The 16,844-nt window shown below is 33.1% G+C and overlaps 1 protein-coding gene across 3 annotated transcripts in view; it reads right to left on the reverse strand.

Annotated features, from left to right (window-relative positions):
* Nucleotides 1–4,693: 4,693 nt before the first annotated feature.
* The window catches only part of LOC111640673 (kelch-like protein 26), a 34,890-nt gene continuing 22,739 nt past the window's right edge, over nt 4,694–16,844 (reverse strand). For 2 of the 3 annotated variants that reach the window (XM_023386713.1, XM_023386712.1), the window contains 2 exons: nt 9,848–9,939; nt 4,694–6,958 (listed from right to left, as the gene is read on the reverse strand). In XM_023386713.1, the coding sequence (XP_023242481.1) occupies nt 5,108–6,952 (1,845 nt within the window). In that variant the 5' untranslated portion in view covers nt 6,953–6,958; nt 9,848–9,939 and the 3' untranslated portion in view covers nt 4,694–5,107. Of the gene's footprint in view, nt 6,959–9,847; nt 9,940–13,730; nt 14,654–16,844 lie in introns of those variants that run through there. The other variant, XM_023386714.1, reaches the window with a different exon arrangement.

The raw sequence follows: 16,844 nt of genomic DNA on the forward strand, positions 1-16,844 counted from the left end.
GGCATAGTAATCAAAACAAGACAAAAATTTAATAAGTGTGTCAGTGTATGTCTGTATTCAGGAATTTCCTAGCAATATGGCATGTATTCAATATAGTGGCCTTCTGTAGTGTGATTTATGTATTTCTATTCAATTTTAATGTTCCTAGGCTTTTATGTACGTGTGTGGTATGACACCTGTAGAGGAGAGAATGACAAGTACAATAAGCACCCTATCCATCCTCCATAGATGCTTTATTTCCTGGGCGATTTCTGTGTACTTGTTGATTTTTTCAGTGCATGTGTTTTGTACATTGTGAGTGATTGGAACAGATATGTCTCTAATGTATGTGATTTTATTGAATTTGTCAATGAGTGTGATGTCTGGTCTGTTGTGGTAAATTGTTTTATCTGTGATTATGGCTCTGTCATAATACATTTTGTGAGTGTTGTTTTCCAATACTGTCTGTTGAATGTATTTGTAGTATGGTTTGTGGATGTCTAATAATTTGTGTTTCTTTGCAAGCTCAATGTATTTGCTACTTGATTATATCTAAGTTATCTGTCTGTGCCAAGAGCTTGCAACCAGAAGTGATGTGTTGTATGGTTTCTGGCATGATGTGACATTTTCTGCATGTGTCACTTGTGAGTGTTGTATCTTTGAGTATGTGTTTTCAGTATTTATGACCTGATCCTGTATGGCAATCATGAATCCTTCCATCTCCTCAAAGAGCATCCCCAAGCTGTTTGATGCAGTTTTGTCAACAAAATCCTGGGCCAGGTCATAGGGATGTCTCCATGGAGTGCCTTTCGCACTCATGATTGCTTAATGGTGTCTATGCTATTTATATGTTGTTTCGTGTCCATACGTTGTGAATGTAAATTTAATGGTGTATTATTTGAGTCTGCTAGAGTTACTGCTTTATGTAACTGTGACGTTTCTTGCTTTTTGTAGAAAAACTCTTGCAATGTCTGTATTTGTTTGTAGTGGAGATTAACCATGTTGATCAGGCCACGTCCGCCATGTTTATGTGGAAGATTTAGTCTTTCTATGGCAGATTTAGGATGATGCTGTTTATGCTTAGTAAGTGTTATTCTTGTTTTCATTTGGAGTTTTTCAAGATCTGTGTGTGTCCAATGTGTAACTCCAAAAGAATAAGTGAATACTGGGACAACATATGTGTTTATTGCTTTAACATCATCTTATTTCATCAGTGAATGAAATACAAGCATAAGAAACACAATAACTGTGATAAAAATATATAAATAAAACTTGAAATTAATAGAATATGTAAAAGTTCACGTCACACCTTTCACTTTGTGACAGCACACTGGTTACGGAACACTGCTGTAGATAACATTAGCTTTCTGTTCATGTCTCACAAGTTTCCCTTATACAATATATTTTGTGGAAAAAATTTGATGGTAATCCAAAACAATTTTCTGGCTTTCATGTCTTCGGGAAGTTCTGCCTCTCAATTGAATTTTACTGTATTATATTTTTGTTCCATAAATGCAATGTAGCGTAATTACAATCACTTGGCACGATTCACTCGTGTAGTGTAATAACGATCACTTGGCACGAGTGAATCATGCCAAGTGATCGTTATTACACTACATTGTGTTTATGGAACAAATATAAAAAGTACGGCACGGTTTCAAAACATGGCAGATGTATTATATTTGTTTTCACAAAAAAAGAAAAAGAAAAAAAAATTATTGAAAAAGGCAAGTTTCATTTTTCTTGGATTGAAGGGCACCAAAAACATTTTCCAGGGGACCTCAAAATTACTACTGTACTAGTCACTACTGTAATAGCTTACATAGTAGTAGACAAATTAAGCTTATCTGCTGGTATGAAATTTGCTATCATGGACCAACACTAAGCATTTGATGTTTATTACTGTTTAATAGAGCTACTTCCAAATTGAACTTTAGAGCATTGTTTTATTTGATACTAGTTATTCAAATGCCAATAAAATAATTCTCCAACAGTTGTAGATTGTACTGTACAAGTGGAAGACAGAATAAAAAGCTCTGTCTCCTTGAGTTTGCTTGATATACTCACTAAAACAGAGGTCTGAAACATGGTGCATTTCAGATGCACTCTCTAAAACCGTAGTCATGCAAGCACAAATACATAAAATTAAATTAAAATAACAAATACTTGTAATTTTATTTATATACTGTACTTATTTTTAATTTTCATTTTTAGCTCTCTCCACTATAGTGGTGAAGTGCTTTTGTCTGTCTGTGTCAGCTTTCCATGCACATGTGACTTCACTTTCGTTACCTAAGTGTTATGTTCCATTCAATCCATTTATTGCACATGTCCACATGCATGCACAACTATTACTTGATTCCAAAAATTTAGAAAATTTATTTTAAACAAAATATTTGATTCTCTTGTGGAGTGTGCTATCAGATCGGCTTGACCAAGCTTGTTTAGTCATTACATGCATTTATAATCTTTATTTTGTATAAACAAACAAAATAATTGCTTTGAAATAGGTATATTTATTACAGCATTGTGATTTTTTTTCAAAAATTAAACTATGTGCCATTGGTTTTTAAAATTTTTATTGCACCTTTAGTAACAAAGGTTGCCGACCCCTATACTAAAAGATTAAAATATTTCTTTTTATATTTCTTACATCTAATTCTGTACAAAACAAATTAATCTAACAATAACTTTTTTTAAAAACAAACTTAAATTACATCTAAATTTAATACATTTTCAAAGTCCCCACTAATAGTGAATACACAAAGTTCACTCTAATTTCAGTACCGGAGTAAAAGTGTAGGAGTAAAATCCTGACTTCTCTAAACCTGTTACTGGCGTGTGGAATTCGACAGAATCGAATGTCATTTTGACAAAACCAGTCTCACTTGACATGTGCAGTCGTGAGCTGGTGGAGGTAGCCATGGCATCTAATAGGGACTGCTAGGCCAGTGACAGATTTAGCTCCTTCCAGATGACGCATGCAGTTACTTCCAGATACTTTTGATCTCATCGAATTCCACACGCTCCATTCGGAAGCATTCCTAAGCTAGTTGCTCTGAGGAAGAACTGTGAGATAGTTCATAAACATTTGTCACCCACTGTATATATCTTATATGTGTTGCACACCGGTAACAGGTTTAGGGAAGTCAAGAATAGTAAATACCCTTACAGCACAACCGCAAGCTGAAAAAGTTATAGACAACTTGTTTATTAGAATATAGTGTTTTATAATTTCAATTTTGTGGTAAATAATATTAATGTCATGCATTAAAACATTTATGTTTGAAACTATCCATATCATATCATATATATACATACATACATACATGCATACATACATACAACAACAAAAAATAAAGTCACAAGTACATTTAAAAGGTATATTTATTTTTTAAAACATACATAATTTTACCAAATTAATGAAGCATATTATATCTTACTTTTCATACAAATCCATATTCATCAAATAACCACACAGTGGTCAATAAGGACGGTATATGAAAGCACAGTATGCATTAATCACAATTGCGTTGTTAAAAACATTAAATTAAACTATAAAAGTAGAGATTTAAACTTTAAATCATTATTGAGCATTCACATTCACAATATGTGAACTGTTTTAAATTACTTCCACCTATGTTAGAAATTTTCAACAAGAAAAAAAAATATATTAAATTTTTCAAATGTATTACTGATATTAATGACAGATAAAAAAATAGAATAAAATTAAAAACAACTATAAAAGCACTAAACTTTTTTATTTAAACAATAATTTTTTAGTTACTACAGAATTAAAACATTATCTATTGATTAATCAACTTGCTTGTATACATTTTTATTATGTAAATACCTTCAGCCAATTTTTAAATTATTAAATTCACCTGTTAAATGCTCCAGAGCAAATATAATCTTAAAAATTTGTAAGTACAGTAATACCTCGACTTACGCGAACCCAGAGTTACGCGATTTTCAAATCTTGTTGACTGGTCTTTTGTTTGAGCGCCACACAACTTTTGATTACTCACTCCCCCCACACTATTGTTCAGCTTACATGTTCGGATGTGTCACGCGGAATCGATACATAGCTACAATTTATTCTGTATTATTTATTTCTGTGTTTGTTATATCTACGGAGACTTGAGAGACTCTATGTGGTGATTTCTTGCAACCATGAACAAATCAAAAGACGAGATAAGATTAATGAGAACATTTATTAGCTTACATACATCCGACTTGGATTTTACCAAATTGTGAAATTATACCCCGACTTACGTGAATTCGACTTACGCGGTTATCGCTCGGTCCCACCTATCGCGTAAGTTCGAGGTATTACTGTACTTGCAAGTTTAAATTCATCTACAGGCAAGTTGAATACTAAAATTTTAGCAGTCACCATCATAGCAACCAATAAAATAATTTAAAACAATAGCAATCATCATCGCAATAATGCTTCAATCAACTTGCCTGAAGATGAGTGTAAGCTTAAAAGTGCTTGTTTGTGAGATGATTTTCACTCCATTAAAGCATTTTACAAGAGTTTTTTAATTGTATGGAATTTTGTGTTTATTTTTAAATAAAATAACAAAGAATAATTAAATATTAACTACTTTATCTGTTTTAATTGAAATTTGTTCATGTAATGTGAAATGTAATAGTAAACAGTCATAAGTACCTGTAAGGTCTCTCTCCGGTATGGGTCCGAACNTTTATCATTTAACAAAAACATAACTGCTTATACATATTATTCACAGCAAACTATATTAAAACATTATTATATTGAGTTTTATATACAACATAAGTTTTACATAATTTTACAAAGTAAAAGTAATATTGATCAAGGCACTGATATTCAATTTTTGCCAGTGAGTGAATATTTTTCATAATACATGAGAATATTTTCTGCTTTATTCTATTAAAAAATTTACATATAATGTACAATGATTTGTTCACTGTAATTTAATTTTAAAAATTACTATTGTAACAATGTGAATTTTAGCACTGAGTATGAATCTTTTAAAGAAAATTAAATATATTGCAATTATGATTCATTCTTATTTTTGGCAAATAATATTTTGACAAGCAAAATCCTAGGAACATCTTATGGCAACAGTCCAATATGTGAAATTTAAAAGAAATTTTTATCAGGTATCACTTCCAAGTCATCTCTACATCGAGGAACAAATAGAGTACAGCATGTATGTTCCCATATATCTTGGGGATAATGATCGCCTATTGTCCATAATCCTGTTTCTAGATTATAACATTCTACAATGCCACTTGCCCTATCAAAAGTGGTTGCACTATGAAAACCTCCAACAATATATAACCATTGACCTATCACAACAATTCCAGCATGGTAACGAGGTGTAGGAACCCTTGTTACAACACTCCAATTATCTTGAGTAATATTATAACAATCAATGGTATCCACTAATACTCTTGTACCAGTTGATTCATCTTCATACCATCCACCACACACATAAAGTTTATCTTTATAACATACCATTGAATGATCAGCACGTGGAGTCATCATGGGACATTTTATTTCCCAAATATCCATTTCAGTGTCATATCTCATTAATGAATTTAAAACTAAATCTTGATCTAGTCCTCCTGATATATATAAAAATCTCTGCCATGTAATTCCGGCATGCTGTGCACGAGAACCAGGTAATGGTTCAACAGGACTCCAAATATCTGATTCTGGATCATATTTTTCACATGGAACACTATCATCAAGAACATCATCCGTTGATTCACCTGCACCTCCAACAGCAAACAGATAGTTGCCAACTACAGTAAGAGAAAATCTGCAACGTTCTTTTTGCATTGGTGCCATGGTAGACCAAGAATTGGTAAGAGGATTATAGCGAAAGCCAAAAGGATGAACATTTTCTTGCAAACTTTGATTAAAACACCCACCCACAATAAATAATTCATTATTTAAAACAGCTGTGCCAAAATTGCATTGCTCAACATGAGGAATAGAAGTAAGATATCGCCATTTTCCAATGCTAGGTAAATAATATGTAATTTCATTTGTTACACCAGCTATGCCAAAACCTCCAACTTTTAATAATGCAAGTTCCATTCCTCGTGAGTTAATGAGAGATGCACCACAATTTTCTGTCCAATGACAAGTTTTTGGAATTTGCCAGCATCTTCCACAAATACTAGAACCAGAAATAAGGCACTTAAGGATTGATGTTTCTGAAAATTTGGCAAGTTGTGCAGAAGAAATTTCTGTGAAATGAATATTGCAAAGTAATTGGTGGGCATATTTAATTCTTTCTTGTGGTCTAAATTCTATCCATTTTAAAACAGTCTCTAAAACTTCACTTTCTGGACAATCAACTGGAAAATCACATTTAAGTACATGTTCCAATTGAATTACTGAAAGACGTTGGAACTCAGCAGTCCTTGAAAATTGCTGTAAATTAGTACAAATAAACCTATAAACTTCTTTTCTCAGTTGTTGTAATGAATACATTTCAGCAATAGTTGCTACATCTACACAGTTATCCAAATCCAGTTGTTCTTGAAGATAGGAAGAACAAGCCTCAACAACTGCTAATAACTGAACATGATTAGCTGCAGATAATACATCTTGTATATTAGCAAGACTTAGGGCCAATCGTGAGGTATATGCATATTCTAAAAGATAGCGCATCCCTTCTGCAGTTACTCCATTCAGACAAATTTCGCTTTGGCGACTTTCTTTCATGGCATCAGTAAACATGGCACGAAAATAATCACTACAAGAAGCTAAAACCACTCTATGAGCATGAAATGACTGTCCTCCAGCAATCAGAGTGACATCTAATAATAAACCTTTACTTCTTAAAGCATTTAATCCACTTAATAATGTCCCCATGTGAGAAGGAGATTCAAAATGAACTGTATTGTAAGCAGATGTGCTTGAAACAACACTTCTGATCTCTCTCATCTTTTTATATCTAAGTATAATCATAAGCAGCTGTGGTAAAAAAATATAACAATAATTAAATTTGAAAATATTTAAAATAATATAATAATACTTAAATATTTTCTAAATTAAATAAATCTAATATTTCATAATGCTAGTTTTAAAAATTAAGCAGGCATAGGAAAATTTTTAGCAAAGAAAATATATAAATTATAAACAAGAGTAATATTTCCTGAAAATTACATAATATACAAGAATAAGCCATCATATAAATTCACTAACATTAAGCATGTACTGTACAATAAGGATTCAATAATTTCTATATTTAACAATGTTTTTAAATTTAGTTTGTGTAATATGTTGTTCAAATTCTTCAAATTTAAATGGATGTTCCTTAAAACAATCTTGTTATTTAACTGCAGCAACTGAAGAAGTTTAAATGCTTCAGAAAAGTGCTGATACTCAATTTACAGTCATTTTATTAAATGTTTTAGTGTTTACAATTGTGGTTACTCGATTTTGTTTTTAAAAATGTGATGATTTGTGTTATGAATGCACATTTTCAGCTAAAAATGTGTGTTATGCAATGCTATATCACTTTCTTTTCATTCCTTTCTGTGCAATCATTTCACAATCCATTTATAACTACAGAAAAGTTTCTTACTGCAATTTTTGTTGTCCAAGCATTTATGGAACTAATATATATCAGAACTAAATCTATATAAAAGTATAAAAAATCTATCAACAAATTACAACAATATTGGAAGTATCTATATTATAAATCTATACAACAATGTTTTCATCATTAAAATGATAGAAACATTAAGTCATGAATCTATACAAACATTATTTTATTTTCATCAACGTTAAATCAAAGCTAAAAAAAATTTTAATGAAATATTACATTTGTAGTTTTATTAAACAAAAGGAAGAAAAACTAATTATTTTCATCTGTAATAAATCTATTTGTAACTATGATTTCTAGAATCTGAAGTGAAGTTTATAATTTATTCCCTCATAGGGTAATATGATAAGTTGAATATTAGAGAGAGAGAGACCAAAACCATTATATATTGGAAACTCAAATGTAACATTACATATTAAAAAAATAAATTTTAGTCCTTTCCTTATAAAACTGCTTTTATTAGATGACAATTATTTTTCCTATTGCAAGGCTTATTGCAAAATAAAAAGCACTTGTAATTCTATTATATATAGAATTACAAGTGTGTTTTTTTATTAATTTATTAATAATAAGAATAATTTATAAAATTATTATTTCCAATTTTTATTTTAAACAATTTTTGTATTTTTAAAGGCAATATGCTTTTTTTAATATTAAAAATTATTTTTATTAAAACCATGATTTCATTAATTTTGTTACAATAAATTCAGGTTTTCCTTTTATCTGTTTTTCTCAAATTTTCTCAAGGACTGGTTTTAATAAGGAAAAAAAATAAATTTTTGACTGCAATATCAATTTTTAATGAATTAATACATTTTCTGTAATACAGAATATATTACTGGTCTAAATAATGACAATATTGATCTAGATAACTGAGCACATTGACAAAGTTAAAAAAAATAATTGAATGTTTTCAGTTGTAACTAAAAATACTCTTTTCTAAACAAGAACTTCTATTTTGGGAAAAATCTTTTCAAAATTATTATTATTAAAAATTTCAAAATTACATAGTTTTGTTCTTTATTAATAATGTAGAAAATGTTTACAAGAATCTTACATTTCTTACTTTATTTAAGGACAAGATTGGTATAACAATGCCAATTTATTCTTTATTAAGTTTAACTGTTATTTAAAAAGGTACACAAATCAATTTGGAGAATTCATTTATGTTAAATGTTTTCGTTTAAAAATCTTGAAATACAGTAGAGCCTCGATTATCCGACCCTCGATTAACCGACACCTCGGTTAACCGACCGTCCTAGTCGGCAAATTTCAAATGTCCGCTAGTGATGTGGCGCTACAATATTTGGCTATGTCTTGGCTACTTTAATATTATTTTTACATGTTTTAGCTGGCAACACTCATTCAACCATGAAAAGGAGCCAGTATTTAAACGAGGCTTAATTTTCTAATTTTTAACGATACAATAGCAACAATTATTATTTTAAAAAATTTTTGTTAGACTTAACATCGATGAAAATTCAACGAGAAGTAGGTTAATAGCGATATACTAATATACTAATTACATGGGATATAATAATATACTACACTAATAATGGATTTTTTCATACTTTTCGGTTATCTGACTTTTCAATTATCCGACCAACCCCAGTCCCCAATTGAGTCGGATAATCGAGGCTCTACTGTACATCATACATCATAAGAATAAAAAAAAAAATGGCTAGCATTATCAAGTCAATACAATTAAAAACATTTCTTTGAATTTCTTTATAAATGATATATGTACTTATTATAACATATCATAGGTTGAATTATATTAAATCAGCAACAGAGACTAAAAAATTACACAAGCTGAATAACTATACAAAATTAACTTATATGGATTTCACTGATCACTGATAAAATATTTAAGTGGAAGCAGACTACTTATAGGAAAAATGAAATACTTTATGGCATCCTTTTAAAAGTACTGTACTATAATGTCTTAAGAATGTCATATCATGGCATTCTATATTTCAAATTTATTTTTTAGTTTTTATACATCCTTGTTTTAGATTTAACCTTTTATAATAATGATTTTGTTTAGAATCTGTCAATTAAATATATAAATATTTATTTTATTTTTTACAGTATTTCAAAATTTAGAAATTGTATGTATTCAAGTAAGAAAAGGTTCTAAAAGATGATAAAAATTCTTTTAAATTGTTCTGTTGTTCCACAGAAAACTGTCAAAAAAGGAATCAAAATTCAAATTTTGAGCTTATTATTTGTAAATAGACATATATAAAACTTACATGATAAAAAGTAAACCCAATATGGTGACACTTTCATTATTAATTTTCACTATATTTCAGCATATCAGCAATAAGTTTCCATTGTTCAACACCTGTAAAATAAATTGTTTAAGTAACTAACAACAGTAATAAAGAAAAACATGGTATAGTAATCAAATTAAGTATTATGATGAATTAGATTCAAGCTGAATATCTAACTTGTTTTTTTATATAATTTCTTAATACTGCATTCTCTCGCTAATCAGCCTCTCAATTATCTGGCATTCAGTATGATTATCAAGTCACACATCCTGTTTACTCGGGTTTAATTTCTGCATTAAATACAACCAACTCAATAATTACTTCAAATATCAAACAAATAGCCAGATTCTTTTATCAGGTTATTAAGACTAAATATTTACTAAATACGAGGTGTGTTCAAAAAGTATCGGACCTTTGGTCGGCAAAAATAAATTTATTGATTTTGATGTACAAAACCCTAATCCCCTTCAAAGTAGTCTCCTTGGTAATGTATACACTTCTCCCAGCGTTCCTGCCATTGCTGGAAACACTGCTGGAATGCATCTTTTGGAATGGCCATCAGCCGGTCCGTCGGATTTTGCACGATGTCTTCTCGCGACTAAATTCGGGTTTTTTTTAGTGGCATTTTCAGCTTGGAAAATAGCCAAAAGTCACACGGAGCCATGTGGGGAGAGTACGGAGTGTGACGAACCACAGGAGCGTTATGTTTGGCAACAAAAGCCCGAATCAGATGCGCAGAATGGGCGGATGTGTTATCACGATGGAGCTGCCAAGTTTTGATCGACCACAGATCCGGTCGTTTGCGTCGCACAGCATCGGAATGATGATGAAGGACCTCCTGGTAGTACTCCTTTGCGATGGTTTGGCCTTGTGGTGCGTATTCATGACACACCACCCCACGAGAGTCGAAAAAACTGTCAACATGACCTTTGATATTGCTATGGACCTGCCGCGCTTTTTTTGGCCTTGAGGATCGTCCCCGAAAGCCTGCTGAATCTTGCGAATGGTTTACACTTGGGTATCGCCAAGGTTTTCGGCAAAATTTGATGTAATATCGCTGCTCACGTTGTTCAGTCATTTTCCAGCTTAGTGGAATCCGACGAGAGCGCACTACATGACCTCATTCATAGGCCGATTGCCAATGACTGACGCTTCCTGCAGGCAGGAAAAAATTCAGGGCTGTGCATGACTGTCCCCTCCACAACTCCACCGAAGGAGGCCTCTCGCGCATCATTGGTTTACGCAGAAAAAAAAAGGTCAATACTTTTTGAACAGACCTTGTATTTAGCTTAATACTTTGACAAAGGAATCCAGCTGTTCATTTGATTTTTAATTTGTGTACAGTATTGCATTTCAGCAAACTGTATTCTTTACCTGCTTGCCTCCAAAAAGAATCAGTACCAAATGGCAACAGGTCACATCATTCATTGCCTTTATGCTTACACACACACACACACAGTAACCTGGCACCACTCTGAACAAGAAATGGCCAGATTAGTGAGAATCAACTATGTGCTAATATTCTTATGATTGAGCTCATTGGATCACTTTTACTATAGAGTGAACTGTTTTTAGATTATGTTTTCTTATATCTGCTAATTTATTGGATTTCATATCAATTTATTTATATATTTATTACTCGTTCATTAAAAAGTAAAATTAAATTGCTAAATTTTATAAAATAAAAACAATACTTCCTAACTGTAACAGTGAAACCTGCTTTCTTGCATTTCTGAACAAGTAATATCTATTCAACTAATAATAATATCCAATATAAAAAGAGAAGGAAGGAGGAGGAAAACAAATCAACCTAGTAAATCATACTTCAACTCAAATTCAAAAATTCAGCCTAACCTCTGTTTTCTTGGAGATCAACTTCAGAAACTTTTGTTTTTGAATACAGTGGTATCTCATACCTTGAATGCTAAATTTGACAAAAATTTGTTTTAGAGTTTGAACAATGTTTCAAAGTTTGAACTGTGTATGCAGTGAAAAAATGTGCTTGAAGTATAAGTGGAATCTATGTGCCCAAGTCATCTCACTCTTGCATTACACTCATGTTTTCAGTGCTTTTTTCACTTTAGTTAGGCCCACCAGTAGCCAAGCAGTCTTTGTACCCTGAACACTGGGAGTTCGGTCATGGGTTCACGCCTCGCTCAGACAGGCTGGCCATGTGGAGTTTTCCGGGTATTCTCCACGTCTGTAACGCTTAAATAGGGGCCAGTTTCCCTTAAAAAGACCTCCTGGAAGGCATCCCCCCTAGGCAGATCACCCAAGTGTTGCATTGCCATAACTCAAACAAACCAAACCACTTTAGTTTGGGTGTATTTGTTTATATATACTGCATGTTATTCATTAATTTTTAACAATGCCTTCCTGCAAATTTTCTTCATTAATAGCTTTTGAGCATCCTATCTTTTGTATCCTTTAATTGAAAATTTCTTGAAGAGAACTTTTTAAACCACATTTGATATGTTGAAAGTTTAGGAGTATCTTCTCCAAACACATTACAAATTATTTTCTTTACTGTTTGAGTTTCAGAAAGGATAATGCTTACAAACATAATATGCCTGATATCTTTTTATCTGAAGATATTTCAACTTGATTTTATTCAAACAAAATATGAAGTAAAAAGTTTATTTTAAACTTCTAAACAAAGGATAAAAATTTCACATTAGCAATAATATGTAAAATTTCGCAACTGTTATACTTAGATCCCAAATCTGTGTTAAGTAAGGACAGCTGTTAAAATATATGCAAAAACTTTCTTTTCAACCCAATATGGCCTTTACTTATTAGCTATGGTATCGGAAAAGTGTGTGGAAGCAATGAAGTCTAAGAAGAAGATTGTAATGTAAATATGTAATATGAAATGAAAAAGCATCTTATTGTGAACACTGAAAGTAGTATACAAGTGGCAGATCTGATGGTCACGTTTAAGATTCCAAAGTTGCTAATGTGTGACCAGTAAATGCAATTTTCATTTTATTGCACAGTATTTATATATTTTATTTATTGTTTATGTTTTAAGTTTATCGAAATGGGTATTGTTTAGGTTCTGGAAATGGATTAATTCACTTTTCATTATTTCTAATGGGGGAAATTGATTTGAACTTTGAATGACCTCCTAGAATGAATTAAATTCAAGGTACAGTCCCATCCAAAATGCTGTTCAGGATTACAGAAAATGTTGGCTTTCCCACAGTAGTCACAATTTGCTTGCATTAAGCATGTCAAGCACTGAATGCTTTGGATGATCACTAAGCTATTACTTCCATGGCAATGGGAAAAGGAATGCTTGTCAGAGAAACTGAAAGTTTTTCTGTCAAAAAAAGTTTTCAGCAAAACAAAATAATATATTAGTACAATATAGAAGTTATGTCTTTCAACAAATATCACCACCATCTAAAATTTGTTTAAGCAATATTTACCATAAATACTAAGCAAGACTATGTATTGCATAGTACAGTAAGACCCTGCTTAACGTGGGAGATGCATTCCTAGAGGACAAAGTGCTAAATGAAACAGCCTTAAACGAGGTAATTTTAACATAGAGTAAATAGGGAAAGGAGAACATGTGACCAAAAATAAACAAATTTTAGTTTAATTTTAAGTTATTTTTATATTAATTCGCAGACAGAAATATAAAGTTTATTTTTTGTGATGAATGTCCTAGCTTTTCTGAAATTCTTATTTTTTGTGTTAAAGTTGTGTAGTTTCATTTGTCACTTTTTTTTTTTCTTTCCTCAAGCAAATGTTGGTAGCAGAAGATTGCATCCAAAACGCCTTGTCTCGCTTTTGCACTCCTTTCAAAATCTAGATCATTTGCAACAGTTTGATCGATGATTTCAGTTATCATTACCAAACTTTTACTAAGGAGATCTGTTGAGAAATTCTTTGGTTCCTTTGTTTTCAGAATCACTATTTTCCAGTTCTACATGAAGTCCTTCTGCCAGTTCTTGAAGGTCGTTGTTAGTAAGGCTCTCATCAGAAACATGCAGTAACTTCTCAATATCCTGTTCATCTATAATATCCTAGTCCTGCCGTATCGATTAGGTTGACAATTTGGTCAACCTAATCGATACTGCGATAGGCTCTTCTTGTTGAGAATTCTTGGATACATTCAGCCATAACTTCTTCCACACTTTGCTCATGCATTCATCAGTTAATTGGCAAGCGCCAAATCCGACAGAGGGCGCTGTTTTTGAGCCAAGATGGCTGCCGAAACACGTAAGGAGCCGACCATGTGTTTGTTCAGTGCCTGAGTCAATTCAGTTTCTATCAGTGACAACTACTGCGAGGACCAAATGAAGAACAAATCATTGAATTTATGTCAAATTCTAGACTATATCGGCGACAGGAAATGTTGTCTTGTAGAAGGTGAAGCTGTTTTGGATGCAGCCACATCGTATTTTGTGGATTAATTAAACTCTAACAACAACACCGAAGTTCATGTTGTTGCTTTAATGTTGCAATCTCAGATATTGGCATTTTAATACATCTCAATTACAGGGAGAATGCACATGCAAAGCGGAGCTGTCTGGTTTTTTGTAAACATGTGATAACGTGTTTATTACACGTTAACAGGTGAGAAGTATTTAAATATTTTAAGCAGTATACACCATGTTCCAATATAAAAACAAAGTTTTATTTATCATAATAGTTAAAATTAGTGCCAATCTGAAGGCTGCCCTGCTGAGTCATTCAGCACTTATACAACATAGGCCAGTCAAAAGTTTGTAGCACACATTGTTTTGTGTGTGTGTGTACGTCACATATATCCAAAACGGTTTCACGTTTGACAAGACAACGTTTCCTGTCGCCGATATAGTCTAGAATTTGACATAAATTCAATGATTTGTTCTTCATTTGGTCCTCGCAGTAGTTGTCACTGATAGAAACTGAATCGACTCAGGCACTGAACAAACAAGTGGTCGGCTCCTTACCTGTTTCGGCAGCTATCTTGGCTCAAAAACAGCGCCCTCTGTCGGATTTGGCGCTTGCCAATTCTTGCCAGGCGAAGTCAATATTTTCTATGGCATCCATGATGTTATATCAATATTTTTACGAAAATTGCACCAAACAAACATAGATTTAAGGGAAGTACAGTGCTACAAGTTACTGCCTTTTGCTGATTGGTTCATGTTCGTAAATTATCGTATTATATACGAATCAATGAAATGCCACAATTTGAATCGGCATAAATTTTGAGCTTTTTCGGTTTCAAGCAGACTGCATTATATCAAATCAGTGTTAATCGAGACAGAGTTAAATTAAGCAGGATCTTACTGTATTTTGTAGTGAAGGGGGGTCCCGACCGCGACCGTGTTTAGACGTGTGTTTTTGTGCTCCATGTTCGGATTGCGTCTTTTCCGGATTAACTCAACGTTGGTGAGTGTTTTATATATCATTTTAAAGCTTAAAACAAGCTCTTTTGAACGCCGTTTAAGGTTTTCTCCTCCGATTATTTTTTCGAAAGTTACGGCAGTTTTTCGGCCGCGACCACGTGGCCGTATAACGGACGGCTTTTTCGCGGGAATTTTGTGTCATCGGTTTCTGATGTTTATTCCGCTGTTCTCGCCTCTTAATTCCGGTGTGTTTGATACCTTAATTAATTAAATTAATAATTGTCAACTTTTGCCTATTAGTTACTTAATAACCGCGACCGTCACTGGCAACTTTTGGCCGTTCTTTTTCGGCTGTTCTATTTGGCCATTGGCGCTGATTTTGGCGTGCTATTAGACAACGTTGCCCTTGTTATTGTTTTAATTTTTCTTCTGGTTTTCTTTTCCTTTCTCTCGCGAGTAATCGTGACAAATTTTAACAAAGGGTCAGCGATCATTGTCCTCGCCACGTGGTCGTGTGCTCTCCCCTAACCGACTCTAATTCAGTAGCTTGTCTCGCTCCTTGGAGCGCTGCTTTTGGGTCGCTTTGAACGAGCCGTATATCGTCGGTAGCGTGTAAATTTATAGTTTTTCCTCGTATTACTGAATTTGTTCTATATTGCGTCTTTTCGTACTCTTCTACCTGATCCTAATTCGGTTTCTTAATTTGCCGGTTGTTGCCTAGCTACTATTTGCTGGCGATCGCGTGTTATTTCCTTTTTTAGTTATAATTCTCTCTGCATCACTGACGAATTTTGTGATTACTTCTGCGTGCATTATTGGTGCACCATGGACCCTAACATGCTATCGACGTTTTTGGACAATGCACATAAAATCGCCGACGAGATTAAAGGTTACTGCGCGGACAATCGCAACAAACATCTCGGCACGGCAGAGCATGTGCAATACATCTTCAATCAGATCCAGATGATTATAGACTTTGCTGAATCCACCAATAACGAACTCAGCCCACCTGTGAAACATCTCACCTCTACTGCTCCTAAAATAGAAGACCCAGCCCATGCATCCTCTCCTCTGGGAGGGAATGCTCCAGATATGCAACCCACGGAAATAGAGATTACCAACGACATGTGTGTCCCTCCATTTCTGGGAACTCCCATATGTAAGGGACCTCTGTCCCCTAATCATAACGAGTCGTTGCTTACCGGCATGACCCCAACATTGCCCATCCTGCTGCCACTCAGAAATAAACTAACACCTGATTACCACTCTACTGATCTCAGTAAAAAACTTGCAGAGATCATCACCAAGATTGATGGCCTGACAGGATGCAACGAGAAGATCCACATGAAGGTAGAAGATATCTCCTAAAAGCTTAATCAAAGAAGCCCTACAGGACAACTAAAGGAGATTTCTGGAGAAATAAACCAATTACGAGTAATTACAGACTTTAACTCCACTCCCACTGAAAAACCACTGACGTACAGTGCTATCCTCCAATCGGGGAAGACCATAAATCAGATTAATAATATAAAACCCCCGAAAACTCCTACATTAAGCACTTAAGTTTTACTTCTAATACCAAAATAACAACGACAAAAGTTGCAACAACCTAAGAATCTAATAATAAA

Source organism: Centruroides sculpturatus, unplaced genomic scaffold, assembly GCF_000671375.1.
Source record: "Centruroides sculpturatus isolate CEXI.00-Female unplaced genomic scaffold, Cexi_2.0 scaffold960, whole genome shotgun sequence".
In the NCBI taxonomy this organism is placed as follows: Eukaryota; Metazoa; Arthropoda; class Arachnida; order Scorpiones; family Buthidae; genus Centruroides; species Centruroides sculpturatus.